This window comes from Phacochoerus africanus, chromosome 2 (genome assembly GCF_016906955.1).
Source record: "Phacochoerus africanus isolate WHEZ1 chromosome 2, ROS_Pafr_v1, whole genome shotgun sequence".
Taxonomy (NCBI): domain Eukaryota; kingdom Metazoa; phylum Chordata; class Mammalia; order Artiodactyla; family Suidae; genus Phacochoerus; species Phacochoerus africanus.
Window position 1 is genome coordinate 273,028,882 of NC_062545.1, and position 26,848 is coordinate 273,055,729.

Below are 26,848 nucleotides of genomic sequence, written 5' to 3' on the forward strand. Positions count from 1 at the left end.
AGCAGAGGGGTGGAGGTTGGGCCCCAAGAGGCAGGGGTGCAAAGGCAGGAGGGGGCAGGCCCACGGAGGGCTCTGGGCCGCCTCTGTGGGAGACCACCCCCCAGCCCCACCCCTACGCGTCGCCAGAGACGCACACAACTGCATTTAGTTCTTTGCGAGAGGCATGTGCTTCGTGTCTGTCTTGCTCTGCTGGAAGACGGACAGGGACCAGCTCACTGCTGGCTCCCAGGGCCAGCAGAGACTGGCACACAGCGGGCACCAGTAAATGAAGCAGTGACCAGGGAGGGTGTTTAGCTGGCAGCTGTGTGTGAGGTCCCATTGAGATTTGGGGATCCCGGGCAGCTGTCTGACTGCTGGGTGGAAGCTGGGTGCTGGTGGTGCCAAGACTGGTGCCTCGGCCCAGGTAGGAGATGCTGAAGGCCCTGTGAAGGGCAGAGAGAGCCCTGGGCTGGGCAGCAGGAGATTGGTGGGATTTGGTGCTGATGGAGAGGGTGGAGTCCTTTTTTTTTTTTTTTTTGTCTTTTTGCTATTTCTTGGGCCGATCCCACGGCATATGGAGGTTCCCAGGCTAGGGGTCGAATCGGAGCTGTAGCCACCGGCCTACACCAGAGCCACAGCAACGCGGGATCCGAGCCGCGTCTGCAACCTACACCACAGCTCACGGCAACGCCGGATCGTTAACCCACTGAGCAAGGCCAGGGATCGAACCCGCAGCCTCATGGTTCCTAGTCGGATTCGTTAACCACTGCTCCACGACGGGAACTCCGGAGTCCTTTTTTTTTTAAATTGATTTATTTTTTTTGGCCATGCTCATGGCATTTGGAAGTTCTCAGGCAGGGATTGAACCCATGCCACATCAGTGACCCGAGCCATGGCAGTAACAATACTTGATCCTTAACCTGCTGAGCCACCAGGGAACTTGAGGGCAGAGTTCTTGATGATGCTGGGGACACCCCCTGTCTGCCTGGGAGGACCCCAGCAGAAGGAGCAGGCTTGGGTGGGGGAGAGACACTGAGTTTGAGGAGCTCTGTTGGGAGGATGTGTTGGATGTGGCTGGTTGGGAGGCTGGCCAGGCTCCTGAATCCCAGTCCTTGGTGGGGAGGGGACATCTGGGCTGCAGGGACTTCCAGGACCGCCCTCCACCCCACCTGCATCCGGCAGTCCAGCCTCAGGCTCCCTCCCCCCCCCCGCCCCCCGCTGCTCCCCAGGGTCCAGCCACCCTGTCCTCTTTTCTGTTCCTTAGACTCTCCAGGCCACTGAATAGTTAGGCCCTTCCCTAGAACGCTTTTCCCACTGGGAACCCCTGGTCATTCTTCAGGGCGCAGTGGAGGCCTCGCTTCCTTGAGCATCCTCACCTGGCGCCCTGGACCAGGTCAGGTGTGCTGGATGGTCAGGCAGCCGTCCGCCTACCCCTGCTCTGAGTACCCAGCACACTGGCTCTGGGGCCACATGTGTCTGTGCAGCTGCTCCAGGACCTTTGGGGGGGCACTGGGGGGGCAGCCATCTAGTTGGAAGATGGGGTGGTGGGGGGCTGTTTGCTCCACAGACACAGCTTCTCTATATTTGGGGTTCCTTGGTGGGGGCTGAGGCCCACCCCCCTAGGCTCGGCACCCGTCTTGCTGCTCCTGGCCACTGAGGTGCTGTCTCCCTCTATCCCTAGGAGGGGTCACACACTGCAGGTGCTCAGAAGTATCTGCGAACGGCTGAGATAGATTTTAGGGGCTCTGCCTGTTGCGGAGGGTGATGGAGGGGCAGAATGGGCCAGATCACCCAGGAGAACTGGGGGGGAAAGAGAGGAAGCTGGGCACCCAGCCTGGCGGCAGGGGGACACTGCTGAGGCCGAGGGGGTGCTTCGGCCTGTCTACTGCTGCACTGAGGCCAGCTGGCCAGTACTGGAGTTGGGGTATTTGGGGGACCTCAGAGAGCAGTTCTGGGGGCAAGGGCCCTGAGGCAGAAGTACAATGGGCCAGGGAGGGATGAGGGTGGCGTCAGGGTGGCAAAAAAGGGGAGGGAGGAAAGCAGAGCCCAAGTGGGCTGTTGGAGTGGCCCTGGGGGACCTGGGTGCAGCTGCAGGCCGAGGACCAGAGTCACGGTGGAGGGGGCCCTGGAGAAGCTGGCTTGGGTTGGGTCACTCATCCAGCCAGCATCTCTGGAGCCCGCTCTGCTCCTGCCCTGTGCCAGGCTCTGGGATGCTGCAGTGAATAAGGAAGGCAGCCCCTCACCCCGTCCTGGAGCCTATTCTAGCATGACTTACCCTCATGAAACACTGGACATAACTTGTGTGTCCAGCGGTGGGGGATTGTAGGAGGCCGGTTGGAGCAGGCATATAAATGGGCCATCAGATGAGGCACTTACCCATTGATTCTCCCGGAAAGATGCTTATGACCTGTTGGAAGTGGGAAAAGCAGCTCCTTTTCTGTAAAAAAAAAGAAAAAAAAAGAAAAAAAAGAAAAAAGAAAAAATGTACCTTTTGATGGGTCTGTCTCTCTGTCCAATCACATGGACAAAGGATCAGAGGGCACTTTCTCTAGGTAGTAACATGCTTATCCTGGGTGAAGGGGATGTGGCGGTTTGGGGGAAACCCGTATTGCTTTTCCTGCCTCCAACAGATGATTATGAAGATGTTAAATATTCCTGGAGTTCCCATTGTGGCGCAGTGGAAACGAATCCGACTAGGAACCACGAGGTTGCCGGTTCGATCCCTGGCCTTGCTCAGTGAGTTGAGGATCAGGCGATGCTGAGGCTGTGGTGTAGGCCAGCAGCTGTATCTCTGATTAGACTCCTAGCCTGGGAACTTCCATATGCCGCGGGTGTGGCCCTAAAAAGACAAAAAAAAAATATTTTAAACATTACTGAGTCATGGGAGGGACAGGGAAAATGATTGTGGGTAAGTATTTGCGTTTTGTTTTTCATATTTGATTTTTAAATCTTTCTACAATGTCCACATTATCATTTTGTAGTTTTAAAAATAGAAATTGTGTTTAAGAATTTCCCCCCAAGTATTTGGAGTTCCCGTTATGGCGCAGTGGTTAACAAATCAGACTAGGAACCATGAGGTTGCGGGTTCGGTCCCTGCCCTTGCTCAGTGGGTTAACAATCCGGTGTTGCCATGAGCTGTGGTGTAGGTCGCAGATGCGCCTCGGATCCTGCATTGCTGTGGCTCTGGCGTAGGCGGGTGGCTACAGCTCTGATTAGACCCCTAGCCTGGGAACCTCCATATGCCGCGGGAGCGGCCCAAGAAATGGCAAAAAGACAAAAAGACAAAAAAAAAAAAATTTCCCCCAAGTTCTTGCTGTGGTGCAGTGGGTTAAAAATCCAACTGTGGTGGCTCGGGTTGCTGTGGAGGCGTGGGTTTGATCCCCAGTGGGTTAAAGGAACCGGCGTGGCCATTGCTGTGGCTCAGATTCAATCTCTGGCCTGGAAACTTCCATACGCTGTGGGTGCAGCCATAAAAAAAAAAAAAAATGCTGGATACCAGTTAAAATTTTTCCCCCTAAGGAGCACTGGAATCCGGTGTACCTCCAGAAGGGAGGCAGGAGGGAGAGAAGCAGGGGAGACTTGCTCAGACATGTCTGGATAAAGGAGGTGAAATCTAGCAGAGTCTCTCTGAGGAAGGGGGCAGGTGGCTGGGGCTTCAGAGAGTAGAGCTTCTGGGGGACCAGAGTTGAGGACTGGACCCGGCAGCAGATGGCAGGTGGGAGTCCAAGATTGGCCCCAGACCCTGGCTCCATCTGAGAGGCACCTATTTTTGGGAGGCAGGAGCAGTCCCTCAAAGACAATGAAGTGGGGAGTTCCTGTGTGGCTTAGGGGTTAAGGGATCTGGTATTGTTACTGCTGTGGCTGAGGTTGCTGATGTGGCAAGGGTTCGATCCCTGGGCTGGGAACTTTTTCATGGCACAAGCATGGCAAAAAAAAAAAAAAAAAAAAGAAAGAAAGAAAGAAAAGAAAAGATGAAAAAAAGAACAAAAAAACCCACAGGAGTTCCCTTCGCGGCGCAGTGGTTAACGAATCCGACTAGGAACCATGAGGGTTTGATCCCTGGCCTTGCTCAGTGGGTTAACGATCCGGCGTTGCCGTGAGCTGTGGCGTAGGTCACAGACGCGGCTCGGATCCGGAGTTGCTGTGGCTCTGGTGTGGGCTGGTGGCTACAGCTCTGATTAGACCCCTAGCCTGGGAACCTCCATATGCCACGGGAGTGGCTCAAGAAAAGGCAAAAAGACAAAAAAACAAAACAAAACAAAACAAAAACAACCCACAGACAGTGGGGTAGGATAGCAAGGACAGTAATGGCGCTTCTGGCAGAGCCAGGAGTCAGCCTGCAAGATGTGCTTTTCACGTGTCCTCATGGTGTCCCCACAGGGAGCCAGGAAACTGGCATCACTTTCCCATTTTAGGGATGATGAAACTGGGGCTTGGAGGGTGTTAGTGACGGCCCACGGCCTCCAGCCCATGCTGGGGAGTCAGGGTGGTCCCAGGTTTGTCTGGTGTCCGTCTTGCGTGGGTCAGCAGGACGAGGCACTTCGGCTGGGTAAGAGGAAGTGGCCAGTGGCTCCTGGTTCTCCCCCAGGCCCAGGCAGCCCATCTCAGTGGACAGCACCCATCTGGCCCCCCATCCAGGCATTCGGCTGCCTTTCTTGCATTCTCCACATCCAACCCATGAGCAGGTCCTGTCGGGTGCCTCCAAATTATAACCCACATGGGTCCACTTCTCCCTGATCTGCACTGCGGCCGTCTTGGTCTCAGCCACTGTCCGCTTTCATTGGCCCGCTGTGGCCACCTCCTCTCTGGCACCTGATTCCACTCCACCCTCTGAATAAGGTTCCACGCTGGGCCACTTGGAGGTGAGTCCCATCATATGCCACAAGTAGCTTCTCACTGTCAGTAGAACAACCTGCTCTATGACCTGGCCCCTCTGATCCCCTCCCTTCTCCTCCCACTCCCTATGCCCATCATAATTCTCCCTTCCTGGGCCTCTAAGATCCCAAGCTCCATTTGCCCCTGGGCCTTTGCACCTTCTCTTCCCTCTGCCTGGACTACCTGGACCCCAGGGTGAGCAGTGGCTGCTTAGGGCTTGTTTAGGGCTCAGCTCAGAGGCTGCCACCTCCGAGGGGCCCTCCCTGCTTTCTCTGAGTGGCTGCAGAAGGAGGGTTGACCACACCAGCTCTTCTCCATCCTGAGCTAGACTATTCTTGTTGCCTTCATGACACTCATTATGATCTGGAATTTTATTATCTATTGACTTGTTGGCTCAGTGGAATGGGAGCTTTGTGGGGGCAGGAAGCAGGTCCACTGGTGAGTCTCCAATGCCTGGAACAGAGGCTGCTCTAGAGTAGGTAGGTGCCCAGTAACTCTTTGTAGAGTGAATGAATGGATAAAACTCCCTGGCCCTGGAGTTTTTCTAGAAAAAGCTGGACAGCACGTGCTGGATGGGCCTTGGGGTGCCAAGTCGTCCCTCCCCCAAGTCCAATGCAGGAGTTCTGGGGCCCCGTGGAGGGTCAGGCTGGCGGGACCACCTCCCAGCGTCTCAAACTCTGAGGTCTCACGGTTCTGTGGTTCATGCACACACTTGCGCAGCACACTTGGTGGAGGCAGAGCAGACCGCTCGAACTTGGCCTTGGGTAGGCTGGGTTTGTGGGAGATCCCCAAGGGTGGAGAGGCAGAGCAGCAAGGAGAAGGGGTGGAAGCAGCCCTGCTTCGAGGAAGTGGCCACCTGGCACGGCAGAAGATGGTCCAGGCATTCATCCTGGCACTCAAAGCCCTGCCCGAAACAGTCGGGCCCCCTTGCTGGCCTCCTCTCCCCACCCAAGGCCTCCCCCTGGGGTCTCCTCTGCTTCACTGATGGGAGCCGGCACTTATTCATGTGAGCTTCCCACTGCCTGCTGGGAAGGCAGCAGAGGAAGTGGGCCCATCAGCCAACAGAAGTTTATTGGGCACCTACTATGTGCAGTGCACGGTTCTCTCCAGGGGCTGGGGATGGAGCAGTGGGCTGATGAATTCCTGCCCTGTGCAGTTTATATTCTAGTGCAGAAGATGGACGGACGGACAAGGAAGTCTCCAGTAAAATAAGAGACAGATAAAGGCTGTGAAAAAATGAAGGGCTAGGAGTTCCCGTTGTAGCACAGCAGGTTAAGAAGCTGCCTATTATCCATGAGGATGCGGGTTCAATCCCTAGCCTCGCTCAGTGGGTTAAGGATCCAGCATTGCCGCAAGCTCTGGCGTAGGCCTGCCTGTAGCTGCAGCTCCGATTTGATGGGACAGACAGACTTGGGGGGAGGGGAAGCAGGTGTGGGGGTGGTTCTTGGGGGTTTGAGTTCAGACAAGTGAGCTCCCCAAGAGGCGAGGTCATGCAGAGCTGGGGCTCTGAGCTGCATTTGGCATAGAGGTCCCAGCTGGAGATGGAGCTGTCAGTGGGTTGATGGGACTGCATGAATTTTGCCGGGAGAAGGTGGCGGGAAGGGAGAAGGGACCAAGGTCTGAGCCCAGAGCCTCCCTGCCTTTAACGGAAGGGGAGGAGGACCCTGCAAAGGACACTGGGGAGATGTGAGCCAGGAGAACCGCGCTAAGATGCTCTCTGCCCAGCTGATACTGTGGTTTTTTACCCTAAGCATATAGAATGTATAGAGGAAGCATAGCAGGGGCTGGTGGCTGGGCAGCTCCCATTCCCCTGGAACAGAATCCCTCTTCTCTACAGAGCACCCATCAAAAAGGGTTGAAGTGGGCTGACCAATCCCCTCCCCTAGTCTTCAGGATGGACAGAGGCCCAGACTTGGCCAATCAGAGGGGCCCTGCCTCCCCATCTGCTGTGATTGGTTCAGGGGTGAGCATGTGACTGAGGCTGTGCCAATGAGTGGCATCCCTGGTACTTCCTTTTGGAGCTATGGGAGGATGCCCCTTCTCCCAGGGTTGCAAAGCTAGGAAAATGTTTTCCTGGGGATGCTAGTGGCAGAGCCAGGTGTATAATTGGGGGCCCAGTGCAAAATGGAAATGCAGGGGAGTTCCCTTGTGGCTCAATGGGTTAAGGATCCAGCACTGTCATTGCTGTGGTTCTAGCTACATCTGGGGTGTGGGTTCTATCCCCAGCCAGGAAACTGCCACATGTTGCGGGCACGACCAAAAAAAAAAAAAAAAAAACAGGGAAACTCAAGGCCCCTTCCTCAAAAAGGAGGAAAAAAAGTGCTACTAATGGTACCTAGAATGTGTTTCCTTCCTTCCACAGGCTCTCAATTTGTCATGATGAAATTTTTATTTGCTTTCGAGTCACTCTAAGTAAGGAAAAACACGAATTTTTAAATGATCAGCATGAATTTTACCATTCATCTTTATATTGTACAATACCAGCTTTAAAAGCAAATATTAGAGCATTTAACTTGTGTAACACAAATTCCTCAATTCTTATTTTGTGGCTTGTCCCAGAAGGTGTCTTGCATTGGCCAGAAAAGACAAACACAAACCAGACTCAGGGAGGCTATGGGAGAAGGGTGCCCTGGAGCTGGCCGGGGGAATACCGGGCACCCCTCTGCCCATGTGTGTGTCCACGGCATGTTCCGTCCATCCCTTGAACCTGACAGTTGCTGAGTTACCCCATCCACCAACCACCAGACAGATGTCCTGAGTCTTGGCCCAGTGCAGGGACCGGGGGAAGCTGGCTAGACTCCTCCCCTTCCCACGGGCCCCACCTCAACCTCCAGCAGAGGGGTGACCCCCCCCCCTGGGATCTCAGTTCTCAGATGGTGGGTAGGTAAGGGGCTCCTAGACACAGCCTCTGGTTGGCTTCCAGGCAGGTGGTAGTGCAGCCAACCTCGGGCAACGAGAGCTGCCACCATGCCCTGCGACACTACTGGGCACATACGCCAGACCCCAGCCGTCCCTGGGCCGTTCCCAGGGTGGAAGGCAATAGCAGTCATGCAGAAGGGGAGGCCAGGCATGGCCAGGGGCCAGGGGTAGGGGGTGGGGGGCCGAGAACGTGTCCCAGGGAGGCAGGGAGGTCACAGGAGGCAGAATGGCACGTCAATCGAAGTTCTAAGCCCTCAGAACAGACTCCATTGTCCTATCAGACCTCACTTCCAAAACACAAAGTCAAAATGACTGTTATGGATTTCAAGACTGCATAAACATTAAGCCCCATCAAGACAGCAGGGCATTAAACCCCAGGCACGGAGTTCTTTGAACGGGGGGCCCTGTGTGACTGCACTGGTTACGTGCCCACGAAGCTGGCCCTGGCTGGTGGCCATCACGCTCACGCCCCAACGAAAACCTAGGAAGAGGCCAAGGAGAGACAGGAAGTGCCAAGAGACAGCAAGCAAGCCCCGGTGACATCATGTGAGCCTCTGGGGCCAGCTGTGCCTGGAGCTAAAACACCGAGGACTTCCTAGTTCCTGAGCCAATGAAGCTCTCCTTTGCTTAAGCCGGCTTTGGTTGAGTTTCTGAGGCTTGAATAAAGTGGGCCCTGCAGAGCTGAGGATCCAGGCCTGGGCATCTGGATGCCTGGACTCCTTCCTTGGTCTAAAGAGTTTTGGAACTGTCCATCCAATCCAAGTGTCTGCAGGTCACTTGGAGTTCTGACAGCCCCTCCCCACATGGACCTGTTCTGTTCTCTGCCGCGTCTCTTCTTTTTTCTTTTTCTGCCACACCCGTGGCATATGGAGGCTCCCAGGCTGGGGGTCGAATTGGAGCTGTAACCACCAGCCCACGCCACAGCCACAGCCACGCAGGATCCGAGCCACATCTGCGACCCACACCACAGCTTACAGCAACGCTGGATCCTCAACCCACTGACCGAGGCCAGGGATCGAACCTGTGACCCAGTCCTCATCATTTCCGCTGAGCCCCGATGGGGACTCCTCTCTGCCGGGTCCTTCATCTGTGTTAGACGTCTGGTTCTTTGTCCAAACGAAGGGAAGCTTTATTCCTCTGCCTTCCAGCGTTCCTCAGTTAATGTGGGTATCAAAGGAGACCCTCATGTCCCACCCTGGGGTGGGGGGGAGGTGTAGGTGGCCTGGAGGGTGGCTGGGAACCAGGGAAGGAACATGAGAAAGGCATATTGGAGGGTTCAAGAAAACATTAGGTGGAGTTCCCCTTGTGGGTCAGTGGGTTAAGAACCTGACATGGTGTCCATGAGGATGTGGGTTCGACCCCTGGTCTTGCTCAGTGGCTTAAGGATCCAGCATCGTCTTAGCTGTGGCATAGGTCGCAGATACGGCTCTGACCCAGTGTGGCTGTGGCTGTGGCTGGCCTGGGTGGGGACGGCAGGGTCAAGGGGAGGTGACCCAGGGGGTTGGGGTGGGGAAAGGGCTGATGGGGGTGGTGCGGGCCAATAATCTCTTTCCCTGCTGTTTTCCCTTTAACCCACTTTCTGGAGGACAGATGGTTGGTTCATTCAGGCAGGCATCCATCCCTTCATTCATTCCATCACCAAGCCCGTGTCCTGAATGAAACTGTTCAACAAGCCCTGAGTAAATGTTGACTCTCAGGCATAGCCAGGCCCTCAAGATACCCAGACGCTTTCCTGCAGAAGAACCTCTTTTGCAAACACAAGTACCAATTTATGGAAAGACACGAAAAACTCCAACAAAGTTTATAGGGCATGTCCTCCGCCCTCCTTCCCCAGCCCCAGAGTGAAAAGATCTTGTGTGGGTCTCTCTGGAAGAAGGTGCATCTTCTTATTTTGTAGGTCATCGATTTTGTTGAGTGGAGGGAGTTGGTAGAGGACCTTTCCTGCATTTGGCGGGGGAAAAGGTATTATCTGTGCCGAGCTGACCAGTGATGATATATCATAGCTCTAATTATTAGGCGCCCACTGTATGCCAGGTGTGGTGCTGTAGGAGGCTCACTGCATAGGTGGGTACCCAAAAGCATCCTCCTTAGAGTTCCCTTTGTGGCTCAGTGGGTTAAGAACCCGAATAGTTACCATGAGGATGAAGGTTCAATCCCCGGCCTCGCTCAGTGGGTTAAGGAGCCAGCATTGCTGCAAGCTGTGGCATAGGTCACAGACGCAGCTCAGATCTGGCATTGCTGTGGCTGTTCTGAAAACCTGCAGCGTAGGTCTAATTCATCGACCCTTAGCCTGGGAACTTTTATATGCTGCAGGGGTAGCCCCCCCAAAAAAAAGAAAAAGAAAAAAAGCATCCTCCTTTTGCAGATAAGGGTTTGGAGATTTGGAAAGGGGAAGCGAAGAGATTATTGTCACCTAGAAAGTGGCAGAGGAGTTCCCGCTGTGGCTCAGTGCGTCAAGAACCCAACTAGTATCCATGAGGATTCAGGTTCGATCCCTGGCCTCACTAAGTGGGTTAAGGATCCGGTGTTGCTGCAAGCTGCAATGGACCCCACATTGCTGTGGCATAGGCTGGCAGCTGCAACTCTGATTCGACCCCTAGCCTGGGAACTTCTGATCATCTGAGGCTGGTGTCCAGTCACAGTAAGAAAATTGCAGGTGGCAATTCAGACGTCACATCTACCTGAGCGCAGGCTCACCTGCCTGTGTCACACTCATTCAAGAAATGGGTTCATTCATCCATTCATTTAAATATATCGAGGACCTATATATGTCAGACGCCAGTGACACAGTGTGAACAAGACATGCTCCTGGCCTTATGGAGCTTACATTCTAGTGGAGAGACCCACAGCTCACGGCAACGCCGGATCCTTAACCCACTGAGCGAGGCCAGGGATCGGACCCTCAACCTCATGGTTCCTAGTCGGATTCGTTAACCACTGCGCCACAATGGGAACTCCAGCAAGCGGCACGACTTTAAACGTGGTGCTCAAGAAGGCCCGATGTTTGAGCTGACATCTTAAATGGGTCAGTTGTATTAGTATAAAATAAGCTCTGCTGCAGGAACAAATTAATGCCCGAATCTCAGCAATTTAACACAACAAAGATATAATTTCTTTTTTCCCACATTTTGAGTATGACTTGATTTTTTGATAGGTATCTCTGTTTAATGCCCCCCCCCTTTTTTTTTTAAAAAAAGCAAAGAATGGTTGATTTACTATGTCGTGACAATTTCTGCGGTACACCAGAGTGACCCGGTCAAATATACACATTCACATTCTCTTTCTTACGTTGTCTTCCGTCATGGGTCTATCCCAAGTGATCGGATATACAGCAGGACCTCATTGCGTATCCATTCTAAACGTAAGAGTTTGCATCTATTACTCCCCAAACTCCCAGTCCACCCCACTCCCTTCCCCTCCCCCTTGGCAGCCACAAGTAAGATTATTTTTTTCTTTTTTTCTTTCTTGGCCACCCTACAGCCGATGCAGATCCCAGGCTAGGGATCAGATCTATGCCACAGCTGCGGCAACGCCAGATCTTTAACCCACGGTGCCGGGCCAGGGATTGAACCTGCGTCCTAGCACTCCAGAGATGCTGCCGATCCCATTGCGACACAGCGGGAACTCTGAGATTAATTTCTTGAACATGCAAAGTCTGACTAAATCAGACAGCTCTCCCGGGATGCCTTCCCTCTCGGGGCGACTCAGAGATTCAGGACCCAGGTTATTCTGCAAAGGGAAATAACTCACAAGCCAAAGGCCAGAATTCCTCCCAGAAACCTGCCTAACTGCAAGGGGCCTGGGAGGGGCAGTGCTCCTGGGGGCCTGGGAAGGAGACAAAATCCCAAGATGGGGAGCCCTAGAAATCCCTACCGTATTAGCTGGACAAACAACGGTGGATGAGCATTCCGGGTGGACGGAACAGCAAATGCGAAGGCTAAACACAGGAACTCACTGGCGGGTTGGAGCTGGAAGAAGCCTTGCGAGAGGCAGAGGGCAAGGGGAGAGTGGCAGGAGAGGGGAGCAGAAGGGAAGTCAGGGAGAGGAGGATTCAGTTACCCCCCATGAAAGGACTTGAGAAGTGCCCAGCACACAGTAAGCGCTGGAGAAATGGTAGGGATTGTTGGTGTTATAGGAACTTTCTTTCTTCCCTCGGGTCAGGGGGGGAGGGTGCCTGAGGGGGATGGAGGGCGGGGCTAAACCAGTATAACCACAGTCTGGGGCAGCTGCCCCAACCGGTTTCCCTGGTGATACCAGACAGGCTGAGGCTCCAGGCCAATCTGGCATATGGAGGTTCCCAGGCTAGGGGTCGAATCAGAGCTGTAGCCACCAGCCTACACCAGAGCCACAGCAACGCGGGATCCGAGCCGCGTCTGTGACCTACACCACAGCTCACGGCAACGCCGGATCGTTAACCCACTGAGCAAGGGCTGGGATCGAACCCACAACCTCATGGTTCCTAGTCGGATTCATTAACCACTGCGCCACGATGGGAACTCCCTGTCCTTCTTTCTAATTGATGGAGCCCCATGGACAGGCCCATCCAAAGGACCCTTGGCAAAGAGATCTGTCCTAGGGCTCTGTCCTAGGTCTGCACATGGGTTCCTTGTGCCACACTCCCTTCCTGGTAGTTGTTAATATCAGTTGAGTGAGTGTGGACCTGCACACAGAGGCCAAGCATCAGAGGGCTTCCTGGGGCCACCTCCCTTTGAGGCATCTGTCCAAAGCTGGCACTTGTGGTTCCCAGCTCAACCCCCAGAGTTACACAGACCTGACCCAATAACAAACTGGGCTTGGCCACTTTCTTTCTTTATTTAAATTTTTAAATAAAGTGGCGGGAGGCAGATTTGTTCCTGGATCCAACTGTACCTGAAGCCAGCTGCACCCCTGCCCACTATACAGTTCAGTGCCATGAGCCAAGAAATCCCACCTTTTGCCCAAGCTGGTTCTAGTCAGTCCCTGCCCCGGGTGGGGTGGGACACAGACACCACTGTCCCAGGTGTCTCTCCATCCCTTGACCCAGAGCATGAAGCGTTGGGGGTGTGTGCTCCCAGTTTGCTAGTCTGGGTTCCGCCAGCACTTACCAATGGTACTATTTAGATAGCGTCAGGGTCATTTGCCAGCCCGTATTGTAGTATGTTATGAATTTTTCTCCACTAGACTGTGAACTCCAACCGTACGACCAGCCACTTCTTCGTCACATGACTTCGGGCAAGCTATCTTGTTTCTAAAACAGGGATGCTAATAGTATAGAGCTCTGAGAGGAAAATTAAGTGAGTGAAGACATACAGAGGGATTTGTGGTCCTTTTATTTGCTGTTCTTTTTTGCAGTGCTCAGCTAACAGCTTTGCACGGGCTAGGCACCAAGTAGGCACCCTGCAAATGTGTGTCTGTGCATGGAGCTGCAGAAAGACATGCCCTGCACCAGCGGAAGCCCATGAACACACACACACACACGCACGCACGCACGCACGCACACACACATCCCATAGACGCACTCAGACCTCAGTGTTCTAGACAGTGGCCCTCCGGGGAGTCCAGGGCATCCCCAGGCCCTGGCCTCTCTCGAAGGCAGCCTGCAGCTCTGCGAGGCTCTTGGCTGTCATTCCAGCATCTCCATGTTGCTGGGAAGGCAGCTTGGGGCCTGGCTCAGCCCTACACCACGTATCAAGGGCAGCGGGACCTGCGGTGTTCTAGGAGCCTGAGGGAAGTGTGTGTGTGTGTGTCTGTGCTGGTTAACCTGAAGGGCCCAGGGGCTTGCTGGAGCTCTCGCTTCCAGAATGCTGTTCTCTGAAAGCTCTGCCTCATCACTTCCTAAGTCCCTCAGTCTCTTCCCATCTCCCTACCTCCTCAAGGAGCCCCTCACCCTAAGTCCTGCCTAGGGGCTCTTGTGGGGGTCTGGCTTAGTCTTTTTTCTTGGAAAGAGCTGGGGCTTATCTGAAACGCAACAGGACCCCAATGCAGGGCTCTCCTCTCCTCTGCCAGGTTGTCTGTGTGTCAAGAGACCTCAGGCACGTTGGGATCTCGTGAAACCATGGGATGGGGACGGAGGGCCCTGGGCCACAGGACCTGGGTCTGTGGGCTCCCGGTTTGCCTGCGGACCGGCCCCTCCCCCCTTTCCCAAGATCCTCAAAGCCCCCCCACCCCCGGTCCTCCCCTCCCCTCCAGCCTTTCAGTCTCTCCGGCTGTTCCCTGTTCCGGGAGGGCATGCTTTGCCCTGCCTTTCTCCAGGGAAGGGGGCGTGGCATTGAGTGGAGTGAGGATGCTACTTGCAGCGTCTTGTGTTGGGGACAGTGTGTTTGGCCCGGTGTGGTCCTCCTGTGGTGTGCACTGTAACGTCAGGACCGTGCTTGTGTCACTATTTTGTGGGGAACATCTCAGAGGTAGATGGCCAGGGGATTGTGTTTTGGGTCGCTGTGCATTCTGCTCAGGGCATTAACCCTTTGTGTGGCTGCCCGAGGTCCCTGGGTCCTGAAAAGATAATTGGGCAGAGGGCACCTCTCTTCTGGGTGCTCCCAGAGCCCTCCAACCCCACCCCACGGTTTCACTAGATCCCAACGTGCCTGAAGTCTCTTGGTGCAGCCGAAGCTCGGAAAACCTGGCAGAGGAGAGGAGAACCCTGGACCGGGGTCCTGTTGGGCTCAGAGCTCTAATTTCGCAGGCCACCACCCACCCTCCTTTGCCATAGGGACGGGTGGGAGTTCCCAAGCCGCTTGCCTGGTTCCTTCCCTTGCCCAGGTCCTCGCTCCCAACAAAGGCGGCGGACCACGTGCCCCATCCTCGACGCGGGTCTTCAGTGGGGATGCACGCAGCCCCCGGGCTCCCGCTCCAGCCCGGGCTGGATCCCGACGCTTCGCTGAGCCCCAGGTGGGCTCTAAGTCGCCCCCAGCAGCCCCACCGCCCCCGGCTGCGCCTCGCCCACTCCTAGCCGCAGCCGCTGCAGCGCCCTCCAAGCGGCGCTAGGGGGAGCTGTGGCAACTGGCTTGGAGGATTGAATCTAAACCACGCATCAAATAGCTCTTCCTTGGACTTGGACGGGGGGCGCCGGGGGGATGGGGATGGTGGGGCGGGGGCGACACAGCGTTCCCCCACCTCAGAGCTCCAGACTCTTCCCCGGGGAGGCCGAGAAAACATCCCTAGGAGGTGAAGGTGCCTTTCCCCCCGGTAACTCACGCCTCCACAGCCTCCCACTTCCTCCACCCCCATCGCGGCCCTTCGCGGCCCCCCGCGCCCTGGAGTGTCCCCTAAACCTTCGCGTCGCGCGACACCAGGACCCACAGCCCAGCAGGCTCCTGGGACTGGCTCGCGTCCGCCTCTTGGAGCCTGGGGTGAGGGCCTCTTGGCGGCAGCTCCTCCTCTCCCTGCGGGAGGCTTCGGGGGTGGTGGGAGACGTGAATGGTCCTGCAGGGCGACTCGCGCAGCAAAGGGGAGCGCAGGGCGGAGAAAGAGCGAGAGAGCTTTGGGGAGACTACCAGAGAGAGAGAGAGAGAGAGAGGGAGGGAGAGAGAGGGAGAGGGACAGACACTGTCAAATAGAAAGCAAGCTGCCACTTTTTTCTTTCTTTTTTTCCTTCAGTCTTTCTTTCCTAACCCCTCTCAAGCTGGAACCGCCCCGCGCGCCCCCGGGCCGAAGGCGCGGCTCCAGATGTGAATTTGGTTGCAGTGGGGAGAACGCGAGCTTTCTCGGGGCCTTGGCACATTCTCCCACTCTGAGGTCATTCCGTAGGTGGTCAGAGGGGAGAGCGCGCCTGGAGCCTTCCTGCCTCTGTCCACTGGGGAGGGAAGAGAGGCGGGAGGGAGGGGAGAGGAAGAGGGGAGGGGCGCGAGGAGGGAGGGAGACGCCGCCAGCACACCACCAAGTGGCACCGAGCAGTGATAACAAACTCAACTTAAAAAAAAAAAAAAAAAAAAGGAAAAGGAAAAAACTTCCCCAAGTTGCAGCCCGAGACATGCGGACGTGCGGGCGGAGGCGCGGGGCGGGGAGTGTGGGTGGCCCAGAAGCCCCCCGGCTGCTCTGCTCAGCCGAGGAGAGCTCAGACTTGAGGCGGACCAGGCCTAGCGCCCCTGGCTGGGCAGGAAATGTGCTGGAGGCTGGCTCGGCTTCCTGCTGGAGACCTCGGGGGCGGCTGGTTCCCTTGGGGGTGGGGGTGGGGGGGGCAGGCCCCTCTGGGGAGAGAGGGCCCCGGGGAGCGCGCAGCATCAGCTTCATCCCCATCAACCGGCACCTCCCCCCCGCCCGCATCCCGCTCCCAGCCTCAGCCCTGCGGGCGTGGGCAGATCCTACCCTCCAAAGTCCTGGAGAGCTGGGGTTTGCAGGAGGGTAGGGGTCTCTCCCCACCTCCCTCCACTTCCGGGCCGACCTGAAAACAAGGCACCACCATCCTCCATAATCGACTTTTTATTAAGATTATAAATTTAAACAAATAATCTGAACAGTTTTACCCGGTGATATACAATTCAATATGCACAAAAATACGAATGAGGGAGAAGGGCCAAGAAAGGAAGGATTGGCAACTTGTTTTGGAGTCCACATGGTGCTGATGGCAGAGAACCAGAGGGGTTGCAGAAGAACCCCACCTTTCTACAACAAAAGGCTTTAAATTAAACAAAATCTATCCAGCTGACGACACAGGACAGGGTTCTCAACAGGCTCGAACAATGCTGGTTTCATGAAACGCAACGGAAGGCTGAACCAGGACAGAGCAACTTAGAAGCACACACACAAACACTACATCAGACCAGGAACTTAGTGAAAAGTCTCCAACACAGTCGGCGGTCCCAGCCCCTCCCTCCCTCGGGGCCGCCGGGGATCCAGGTGAAGAAATCGACTTCCTTTTTTGTTTAGTGAGGACCGCAGTGCTGGGCATGATGGGAAATGTAGTCGGCAGTGCCCGCCCCCCACCCCTTCCCCAAACAGTGTCCGATCGTGTCGGGGTGTCCGGCGCCACCCCCGAGTCTGGAAGGCGGGTGGAGGAGGGGAGGAGAACAGAACCAGAGGGGCGGAGAGAGGAGGGGTTCAAGACACCCGCCCCGGGAAGAAAAGAAAAAAAAAAAAAAGTTGAAGTGTTTTCATTTCTGCCTTCTCATTTTGAGAACTTTGGAGGCCGCCCCCAGAGAGGAAATGTGACCCAAACGTCCCTTTCGGAGATAGAATTTGCCTTTGTTTTTGCTCAGGATTTCACAAGACTCATTCCTCACCCCTCGGAGGGACTCGGGAAAAACAGAGCGCCGGGCTTCCTGGGTCTGACAACTGATTGGAATCGGCGTCCCGGGCCCCGCGCCCTCCTGCGCTGCGCCCCCGGCGCGCCCTGGCGGTCCGGGCGCCCTGCCTCGCCCCCGGCTGCCCGGCACCTCCTCCGGGCAGCAGCCCTTCCTCACGTGGCTGGCTCCTCGCTAAACACCACTGCAATCACTACAATAAAAAGAAGAAAAGAGTAGGAGAAACACAAAGCATACTTAAATAGGCGCTTTTTCTCTCTGCAAAAATAAAGTCCAAGATCTTAGATTTCTTTTTTTTTATTTTACAATTTATAAAACATCAGCCGTTTCCTTCTGCTCGCCCCCAGCTCAGCCCCGAGTGGCCGGGCGCCTGTTCGTTCCCTCCTCTCGCCCCTTGGCCGAGTCTTTGTCTGGCCCCAGCCCCGCGGGTCCCCGGGTCCCCGTGCCCTCGGGGGTCCCTAGAAGGCGACAATGGCTCGAGTCCAGGCGCCGAGGCTGGCGAGCGCCTGCTTGGCGCACAGCTGCCCGTTGAGCGGCGGCGGCTGCTCGGAGGAGTCCGGCTGTCGGCTCACCAGCCCCGAGAAGCCCGAGCCAAAGATGGAGATCAAGTTTGAGATGTTGGACGCGTCCGGGGACGAGTCCGGGCAGAAGTCCTCGAAGCGGGCGCGCTTGCAGGGGGCAAACGTGGCGCCCCCGGGGGGCTCGGCCCCCAGGTCGCCTGCATCGTCGTCGTCGTCGTCCTCCTCCTCCTGGCCAGGGTAATACTTGCGCTTGCAGCCGGCAGCGGACGCCAGGCCAGGTCCCGGGGCGCCCTGGCCACAGCAGGGGCAGTGGGCGGAGGCGCAGCAGTCCTGGTGCAAGTAACCGTTCTCCACCGTGGTCACCACGTGAGTGTCCAGGTCCAGCACAGTGGTCTGGCTGCTGCAGTGCACGCCGAAGTCCGAGGGGGCCGGGTACGCGCCCCGGTAGAAGCCGGGAGAGGAGGCGGGGGCCGGGGAGGCGGGCGGGGAGGCGGCGGCAGCGGCCTGAGGGGCGGCCCCTGGGGGCGCGGAGGGCGCGGAGCAGGCTGCCGAGGCGCGAGGGTCCCGCGGGCAGAGCGCGGCGGGCGCGGGCGGCGGCAGCGGCGCAGGACCCGGCTGCAGCGGCTCCAAGGGCTGCCCGCGGTGGGGCGCGCCGTGCGGCGGCTGGAGCGCGGCGCACCCGGGCAGCTCCGAGAGCGCCCCCGCGCCGCCCGCGGGCGCCCCGGCCGCCGCCGCGCAGCCCCTGGGCGCCGGGTGCTGGTGCTGGTGCAGCTGCTGCTGGAGGTGCAGCTGGTGGAGCTGGTGGAGCTGGTGCAGCTGATGCCGTGCGGCCGGTTCGCGCGCCTCCGCGTCCCCGCCGCCGCCAAGTTGGAGCGGGCCGAAGTCGGCCGCGCTGGCCGGCATGCCCGGCGCCGCGTACGCGAGGTGCTGGTGCTGGTGGTGGGGCGGCTGCTGCTGTTGCTGCTGTTGCTGCTGCTGGCGCCGGTAGAGCTCGGCGTAGCGCTCGCTCAGGTAGAGCTGGCGCGCGTTGCGGAGCACGTAGGACACCAGGAGGTTCTTGTGCAGCTTGATGCCGCCGCGCTGGGTCCGGGAGCTGTGGATCTTGCGCAGGGAGATGCTGATCAGGCTCTGGGCGTCCAGGGCGCACTCCATGCTCCTGCGGAGACGGCGGCGGCAGAGCAGCCGCGGCCGCTGCTGCTGCTAATGCTGCTGCTGTTTCGGCCTCCAGCCGGCCTCCGGGACGCGCCGGGCACGGGAAACGGAGCCCGGGTCAGCGGGTCGGCTGCGCTCTGAGAGGAGCCGCCACCATGCGCTGCGCGCCACCCGCAGGTTCGTGCTCCCCAGACGGCGCCAAAGCAATGAGCCTCGGCCGGCCCCGGCCCCAGCTATTTAGCTGGGCGTCCGGGCCCCGCCCCACACCTGGTGAACCAATAACAGTGCCCAGAACCTCCCGAGTGACAGACGCTGCCCGCCCCGGGGCCACTCGGCTGGCCAATCAGACCAAGGCGGTTCCTTTGTGCTATTCAAATACCGAACGGACCCCGGGCCTCCAACGCCGTCGCTGCCTCGAATGTTCTCCTGGGGCCGCCGCGCAGCGCGGGACTCGGAGCCGCTGGGGCCGCTGTCTGCGACGTGGGTCGCCTCGCAGCCGCCACGTTGGAACCCGCAGCCGACCTCGGCCTAGTTCCTGGGAGCCGGGGGTCGGCTCACCTGCGTGCTGCGGCGACGACTCCTCCCCCTTCCGCACGGCTGGGCCTCACCTGCGGCAGGTGCGCACGGCTCCCACTCCCGGCCACGCGGCACCTCCTATCTCACCTGCTGCCCCTGAGTGACCCGTGGGACCCAAGGCCTTTGCAAGAGACTAGTGGGGCTGCCGGCTTGACCTTTGGGGACCCTCTGGGGGGAAAGAGATTTCAAGGTACCCAAAGCCGCGGAGAATGTTGGGCCTGATGCCTTGACTTTTTGACGGGGAGGGCCCAGGGAATACTTGGGGAACGGCCTCCCACCCCCATTTGTCTGATGGGAGAAGCCAAAACCTGGTGAATTTTGGTCTCCGCTGGTGGAGGAGTCTTGAAAGTCTTGGGCCTCAAACAGCTGAGGTCTAAACGAGTTCTGAGAGCCGGCATCCGCTGTCCTAATCACCAGTTCTGTAACCTTTCCTTTCCTCTCTAACCAATAAGAATGACAATAGGGACTATTATGTGCCTAGAATGGGCAGGCCCCTGCCACAAACGCCCTGAATCCTTTCTGGGGACTGCTGGCAGAGCAGGGACAGTCTCAGAGCAGTGGGGTTGACTCGTGGGAAATCACACAGCTCCTAAAGGGCGGAGCTCAGATTCGGGCCAGGACTGTGAACTCCAGACAGGAGGCTGATACCATGGGCTGAGAAACTCACCTGCTTATCTTTTGTTGACAATGTTTTGCCTTTTTTTTTTTTTTTTGGCAGATCTTGAGGCCTATGGAAGTTCCTGGGGCAGGGATCAGACCTGCACCACCACAGCGACCTGAGCTGCTGTAGTGACAATGCCAGGTCCTTAACCCACTGCACCACAAGGGAACTCCACAAGGGATGGGAGGAGGTCCCAGGAGCAAACTTCTTGTTGTTTCGCCCTCTCCTTGGGTCTGCTCTTCTCAGCATGCTCATCCCTTGGCGGCTGTGAAGGGACTCAGCCAGCCCATACTGCACTCTCTGGCTCTCCCTTCAGTCTTAAGAATTCCCCAGGTTTCCCCATTTCCTTAGCTTTTCAGCATCTACTCAGTGCCAGGTATCCAGGGTAAAAACAGATTTAGGGAGCACTTACCCCATTTTTTAGATGAAACTTGGGGCACTGAGAGGTGAAGGGACTTGCCTGAGGTCCCACAGCTCTAGATCCAGTGCTCTGGTCTTTCCAGGCCATCCATGACCAATCTCGAACCGGTCTGAGCCTCTGGGATCAGAAACACCTCTTCTGCTCCCCCCACCCCCCAACCCAGAGGAGCCAGGATTGACATTTTAGAGAAACTGTGAGAAAGGGTGTCTTACTTCCATTCTATTGGTGATCTGATGATAGGAATCTGCAAGAGTGGAGGTTGTTTATGTGATAATACCTGTAAGAATAAAAATATACTGCTCCTAGCTTCCCTAGGGCCTGTCTTTTAAAATGTTTGGCTGTCATGTTTTTAATTAATTTATTTTTAGCCACACCAGGAGCGTGTGGAAGTTTCCGGGCCAGGGATCAAACCCGTGCCACAGTAGCAATCAGAGCCACAGCAGTGACGACAATACCAGATGCTTAACCTGCTGCACCACCAGGGAACTCCCTGAGAATTTTTTTTTTTAATGTCTGCACCTGAGGCATATGGAAGTTCCCATGCTAGGGGGCAAATTGCGGAGCCGCGGCTGCCAGCCTACGCCACAGCCATAGCCACACCAGATCCGAGCTGAATCTGCGGCCCCTACCATCGCAGCTTGTGGCAACGTCTGATCCTTAACTTGCTGAGCAAGGCCAGGAATCGAATCTGCATCCTCATGGATACTAGTTGGATTCTTAACCCCTGCACCACAGTGGGAACTGTGAGAATGTATTATTCCTGCTGATTTTGGACCTTCATTCTGTTCTTGCTCCGAATTGATTGGGGGGTTGGGGGGGACTAAGACTTTGAGTCTATGTGTCTTGCTCAAGGTCACTCAGCCAAGAGCTGGTGAAGGCAGGATTTGAACCCAAGTCTGTTTCTGGGACTGGAGCTCACTTGAGGTTCTCCGCAATCAGCACTTTCCTCTCCCGGCCATGGTCAGCCCTGTCTGCATGGCCCCACTCGTTGGGTCCTTCTCTCTGGGGCCTGTGCTCACTTGGTCGCCTTTCTTAAGATCTGAAAGGTAGACTGGGGAGGGGTCGGGGCGGGGGGGGGGGCCGCGCTCAGCAGTTGTCTAGCTTAATAAAAACCCTTGATCTTTTTTGGGGTGGCCTGGGGTGGGGGGGAGTTGCAGCTGTTGTAAGAAAACACTTGCTAAAGGAGGCAATGGAACAGCTGAGCTGCGTGGTGCCCTGAGAGCAGTGAAGGTTGCAGGCACACACAGTAGGAATTCACAAACGTTTCTAGAATGGGCGGTCACACACAAGGCTTCTGTTCGGATGTTCGGTGGCTCAGAGCAGGTACTATAGGCTGTTCAGGGCGTCGAATGCATACATGTGTGTAAGAGTAAGCGTGTGCACGCGTGTGCAGGGGGGCAGGTCCGAGTGAGACAAGGCTTCTTGGGTGAAGGGCTGGCCTCATGGGTCTGGGCACTTGAGAAAGGCTGGCGCGCTCACCTTTCCCCTGGGAGCTGGGAGATTACATCTGGCCCTGAGTCACTGCTCCCTGGAGGAAGTTAATTAATGCCTAAATATTTACTGAGTGTCTGCGGGGACAGTGTGGAGCAGGGCACAGAACCTATCGGGACCTGGGCTCCTGTCAATCTCTAGGTGGTGTCAGCCTCACCTTGGAGTCGTGAACACCTTGAAGAGGCCACACACGCTGGTGGCACCTTTTGGTCACCCAGCTCAGTGGTGGGAGGTATGCTAGGAAGGTTCCTGGTCCGCAGTGGGACTTGCCTGGTCGGCTTCCGGGGACTGGTTTGGGGAAGAGGATGCCGAGGCTAAAAGCTTCTTTGAGGGTCTTGTGTCGAGGGTATGTGGAGGGGGGGAGAAATTTCAAACTTATGTATTCATTCCTTTGTTTATTCACCCCAGAGATATGTCCAGAACCCTGCTCTGGAATCGCTGCAAATGGATCGGGGACAAGATGTGATCCTGCCCTCAGGAGGCCACGATTCAGAGGGAAGCAGACAGATAAGCAGACAAGATGATACCGAGCTGTAAGTCTGCCATCAGAAGCGTGAGGGGTGGGGGTAGGGGGGTGGGGTCGGGGTGGAGGAGGTCAGGGGAGGGGCCCCCAAAGCTACCGTGGAGACCAAGGAGGGGGAGGGGCCTTTTAGCACTGAGCCTGGTAGGCCGTAGGCACTGAATAAATACTTGTGGAAGAAATCGCTCGATCCATGTAAGTATGCAGAAGACACGGTTAGAATTGGAAGCACCCAAGGATTTGGGCCGCCCTCCCCTCCAGGTTCCAGAAGGGTAAACTGAGGCCCAGAGAGGCAGAGGGATGTGTTGAGGGTGTCAGCCCGGAGCTGGGGCTGGAACCCAGCTGTCCCACTTCCCAGGCTGGCCTCTGGCTGCCCCAGCTCCATGTCTCTAGGGCTTGGAGTGGGGGTTGCTCTGTGGGGAGTGAGATTTGGGACTGCGGGCAGTGGCAGAGAAGGCATGGGGCATGGCTGGCTGCAGAGGTCACTGCTGAGTTCCCTCTGAGGTTGCAGGGCCAGTGATGCTTGGACTCGGGAGTCCCGTGCTGCACCCCAAGAGGGCTGTTCTGTGGCTGATGGGCACGGGGGCTCTTGGCGGGGGTTCCAGAGCTGGGGAACCCCCTCTCCTTCCCTGAAGAACCAGCCTCCTGTCCCTTTCCCAGACACAGGTTAATGACCTGTCTGTGTTTGCCCAGCATGGTCCTGGGCAACGGGCTTGGTGCCCGGGAAGACATCACGGCCCTTGGCTTCAAGGTCCTTAAGTGGAATGCGGAAGACTGACAGCGGCTTGGCTTTTTGGAGCTCGTGTTCTGTGCCAGGCACGAGGCCGAATGCTTCCCCGGGTGGTCTCCTTGAAGCCCCACACCAAACTTTGAGGCAGGCTTGGCCGTAATCTCCATTTTATGGATGAAGCAACTGAGGGACAGAGAGCTTGGGTAACTTGCCTGGGGTCACACAGCAGGGAAAGAGAAGTAACTCTGATCCCAGGGCCCTGGGGAAGTGGGGGCACCGCGAGCAGCAGAAGAGGAAGGGAGACCCCCGTTCTCACTTTTGGATTCGTTGGCCTTTTGAAAGAATTCTGTGCTTATCGATGGAATATGCAGAGAGGACAGATGTGATCTCTCGTCTGGGGTCTCTGCCCAAGCACCTGGCACAGGCTGGGTGCCCACTTGTTTGTTCATTCATTCATTTATTCATCTATTCATTCCCTCACTCAACGATCATGGACTAAATACTGGCCGAGGAGCAGGTGCTGTGCTAAGAACACCAGGCGGCTCTCACTGCCCGGAGCAGGGCTGAGGATCCTTTTCGTCTCGTAGGCCAACTCTGATTGATTGGTAGTGTCTGTCCGGAGCCTTGGTTTGGAAGGCATTTGCCTTGTGCTACAGTTGATTGGTGATGTCTGCCAAGGGCTCAGCTGGGAGCCTTTATGGCAGAGCTGCTGGGTAGCTGCCCCTGAGATGAGGATGGAGTGTCTGTTCATGGCTTTAGGCATCTGGGCTGGTCCAGCAGACGGCGCGGGGACTGGGGGGTCAGGAGAAGTGGGTTCTAGCCCCAGACTGGCCTGTTATCCTCAGGCAATGCCCCTTGCCTCTCTTGGGCCTCAGTTTCCTCATTTGTCCTCTTCCTCCAGGAGGTACTTACTGTGAGCATCAGATGACAAAAAAGTGCTTTGAAGAGTTGAGAGGATTAGTATTAAAATGAAATGGAAAATGTCCCCCCTTCCTCTGTTTTCCTTTCTCAAAATCCTGCCAGAAGCTGAGTGTGCTGGGCAGGCCAGAGTTAATCCTGGGCTGGCTGTGCGTGCGTGTGTGTGTGTGTGTGTGTGTGTGTGTGTGTGTGTGTGTGTATGTGGGTGGGTGGGGGGCGGCTCAGCGGTTCCTGGCTCCGAGTTGTTTTTATAACTCACTTAGTACAGACCTTTGTCCCCTCAACGGCCTCAGCTGGGAGTTTCTAAGCAGTGAGAAGCTCCTTGAATCTTAGGAACAGAATCTTAGAATTTTTTTTTACATTTGAGTGGTGGGAGCTGGTGTGCGTGCCACCTGCCTCCTCCACCTCCCCACTCAGTGAAAAAACTGTAGGCCATGGTGCCAGACACAGAACTACGTTTAACACGGATTTTTTTTTTTTTTGGCTGTGGCTGTGGCATGCGGAAGTTCCTGGACCAGGGATGGAACCCCAGCCACGGCAGTAACCTGAGCCGTGGCAGTGACAACGCTGGATCCTCAACCCGCTGAGCCAGCAGGGAACTCCCAAATATGGGTTTTTTTCATGAACCCTCAAAACGATCTAGCAGGGTGGGCAGCACAATTATCCCCATTTTTACAGATGGGGTAACGGAGGCCCAGAGAACAGAAGTTCCGGGGCCACACGTCTCCTGACCACTGCTGCCCTGTGGGTACCAGCCTCTGATTCAAGCAAGAGGAAGCTGGTCTCATCCATTCTTGATCGGCTGTGCCTTGTTCTTGCTCTTTTGTCCGTTCACCCATTTGCTCTGGTATTCACGTCATCCTTTTGTTCTTTCACAACTATTAAGAGCCTACTATGTGCCGGGCTCTGCATCAGCTCCTAGACCCACATGGTCTCCACTCCTAAGGACTTTTCTTACATTCCAGACCAGATGGGAAACAAAGAAGACCTAAGTCAGTAGATAAACAAACAAGACGGCCGTGAGGGCGATAAAAGAAGTAAACGGGGCTTTGGGGTGGGGACTTGGGGCGGGGGAGTGCCCAGCCTTGCAGGCTTCCGGGGCAGAGGGTACCAAGCTCCCAGCCCTTCCCCGGGGCCCAGGTCCCTGCTTCACTGGCCCCAACTCTCCAGCAATCTGTTCTGAGCTCAGGCGTCATTCCTGCCCCGCCTGCTCCCCACAAGTGGTGAATTTTTAATGCTGCTTACATGGAACAAAGCAGAGTTTTTGGTTTTGTTTTAAGAGCGTTTCTCAAAAAAAAAAAAAAAATCATTTCTGAAGTGTGTGAGTGTTGAAGAGAGTGAGAAAGAGCCCAGGGAGTACCAATCAGCTCTCCCCGTCATCTCCTGAGCTCCTTTTAATTAAAAAAAATGCAAAATGTGGGGCTGGAGTTCCCGGGTGGCTTAGTAGGTTGGGGATCTGGCATTGTTACTGCTGTGGCTCTGGTCACTGCTGTGGCTTGGGTTTGATTCCTGACCCCGGAGCTTCTGCATGCCACAGCCTACCCCCCCCAACAACAGCAACGTGGTGCTACACAGGATCTCAGTCTGGACTTTGTGTTGGCGGAAGGGCACCTGGGAGGGTCCTCAACATCCATGTCCTCCGTGAGCCCCTTGGGGACCCAGGCCCCGTCATTCCTTTTGTCATACAGATGAAGAAACCGAGGTGCAGAAGCAAGACGTGTCTGTGGCGTGTCCTCCCGCTATAATGGTGGAGTGGGAGGCAGGAATCACATGGGTCCAATACTGCCTGCCCCATCACACACACACACACACACACACATGCACACGCACACGCACACGCACACACACACGCACGCACGCACACGCGCATGCGCTCAAGGCTAAGTGAGTTGCCTAAAGTTGCTGCTCTGGCTTCAGGAGGGGTGCAAATGAGGGAAGGAGCTCAGCTTGTGACACGAAAGGGGCGGGGAGGGGGGACGGGGAGAGAGACAAACAGATTCGAGAGTGAAGCCTGGTGGTTTGTGCTGGGGGAAGGGGGCAGTTGGAGCCTTTGCCCAGAACTAATCTCAGGGTGTAGCAAAGTGGGTCTCGGCCTCGTGTCCTTAGTGATGGCTCCCCGTGCCCCCTCTGAGCCTATCCATTGAGCCCTTACTGTGTACTTGTCACCACCTTCTTGGCATGAGTCGTCTTGTTGACCCCTCGCGATAGAATCCATGACTGAGATACCTTCCTCATCGCGCCCACTTTACAGACGAGGAGGCCGAGGCCCCGAGAGGTGAACTGACTGGAATCTAGGCTGATTTGTCTCTTTGAACCCTGACACCGGGGGAAGCAGACGGCAGGAAGAAGGCGGCTTCCAGGACTGAGAGCTGAGGCTGGTGAACAACCTCGTGAACTTGTGAAACGTTGATGCTGTTCTTGTCCATCTTTTCAGCCTAATTTCCTTGGTTTTCAAGGCTCAGGGTTGGGGAGGGTGGTTTGCCCCAGCACTGCTGCTGTAGGGACAGCGATGGCCCCAGCGTGGAGCCTCATCTCCCTTTGTGCTGCCTCCTTGTGGCAGGGGCTCTCTTCAGGGCCTGGTTTCCTCCTTGGCAGTGAGGACGTCTTTAGTCCCATTCATTTCTCATTCATTAGAAAAAGGAATGGGAGTTCCCACTGTGGCTCAGAGGGTTAAGAACCTGACTAGTATCCATGAAGATGTGGGTTGATCCCTGGCCTCCTTCAGTAGGTTAAGGATCCCGGGTCACGGTAAGGTGCAGTGTAGATCTGACGTTGCTGTGGTCGTGGTGCAGGTCAGCAGCTGCAGCTCCAATTCAACCCCTAGTGGGGGAACTTCCATATGCCACAGGTGCACACCTAAAAAGAAA

The 26,848-nt window shown here is 56.3% G+C and overlaps 2 protein-coding genes across 2 annotated transcripts; one reads left to right on the top strand and one right to left on the bottom strand.

Moving 5' to 3' along the window:
* Positions 1-17,272: 17,272 nt before the first annotated feature.
* Positions 17,273-18,668, bottom strand: IER5L (immediate early response 5 like). Its single transcript, XM_047768646.1, has one exon. The coding sequence runs from the start codon at positions 18,662-18,664 to the stop codon at positions 17,450-17,452; it is 1,215 nt and encodes a 404-aa protein (XP_047624602.1). The 5' UTR covers positions 18,665-18,668; the 3' UTR covers positions 17,273-17,449.
* Positions 18,669-18,819: 151 nt separating this feature from the next.
* LOC125120435 (uncharacterized) lies at positions 18,820-26,658 on the top strand. Its single transcript, XM_047768647.1, has 3 exons — positions 18,820-19,281; positions 22,222-22,346; positions 26,233-26,658. Exons 1-3 carry the CDS (start codon positions 18,820-18,822, stop codon positions 26,258-26,260), a joined length of 615 nt encoding a protein of 204 aa, XP_047624603.1. The 3' UTR covers positions 26,261-26,658.
* Positions 26,659-26,848: the final 190 nt, after the last annotated feature.

What these genes read in the sequence shown, in the direction of transcription:
- LOC125120435 (XM_047768647.1), top strand. Translation starts at nt 18,820, where the DNA reads ATGCGCTGCGCGCCACCCGCAGGTTCGTGCTCCCCAGACGGCGCCAAA. An exon ending in CTGGGCCTCACCTGCGGCAG is followed by an intron (nt 19,282 to 22,221) that starts GTGCGCACGGCT and finishes TATTCACCCCAG; the next exon opens with AGATATGTCCAGAACCCTGC. An exon ending in AGACAAGATGATACCGAGCT is followed by an intron (nt 22,347 to 26,232) that starts GTAAGTCTGCCA and finishes CCCACTTTACAG; the next exon opens with ACGAGGAGGCCGAGGCCCCG.
- IER5L (XM_047768646.1), bottom strand. Translation starts at nt 18,664, where the DNA reads ATGGAGTGCGCCCTGGACGCCCAGAGCCTGATCAGCATCTCCCTGCGC.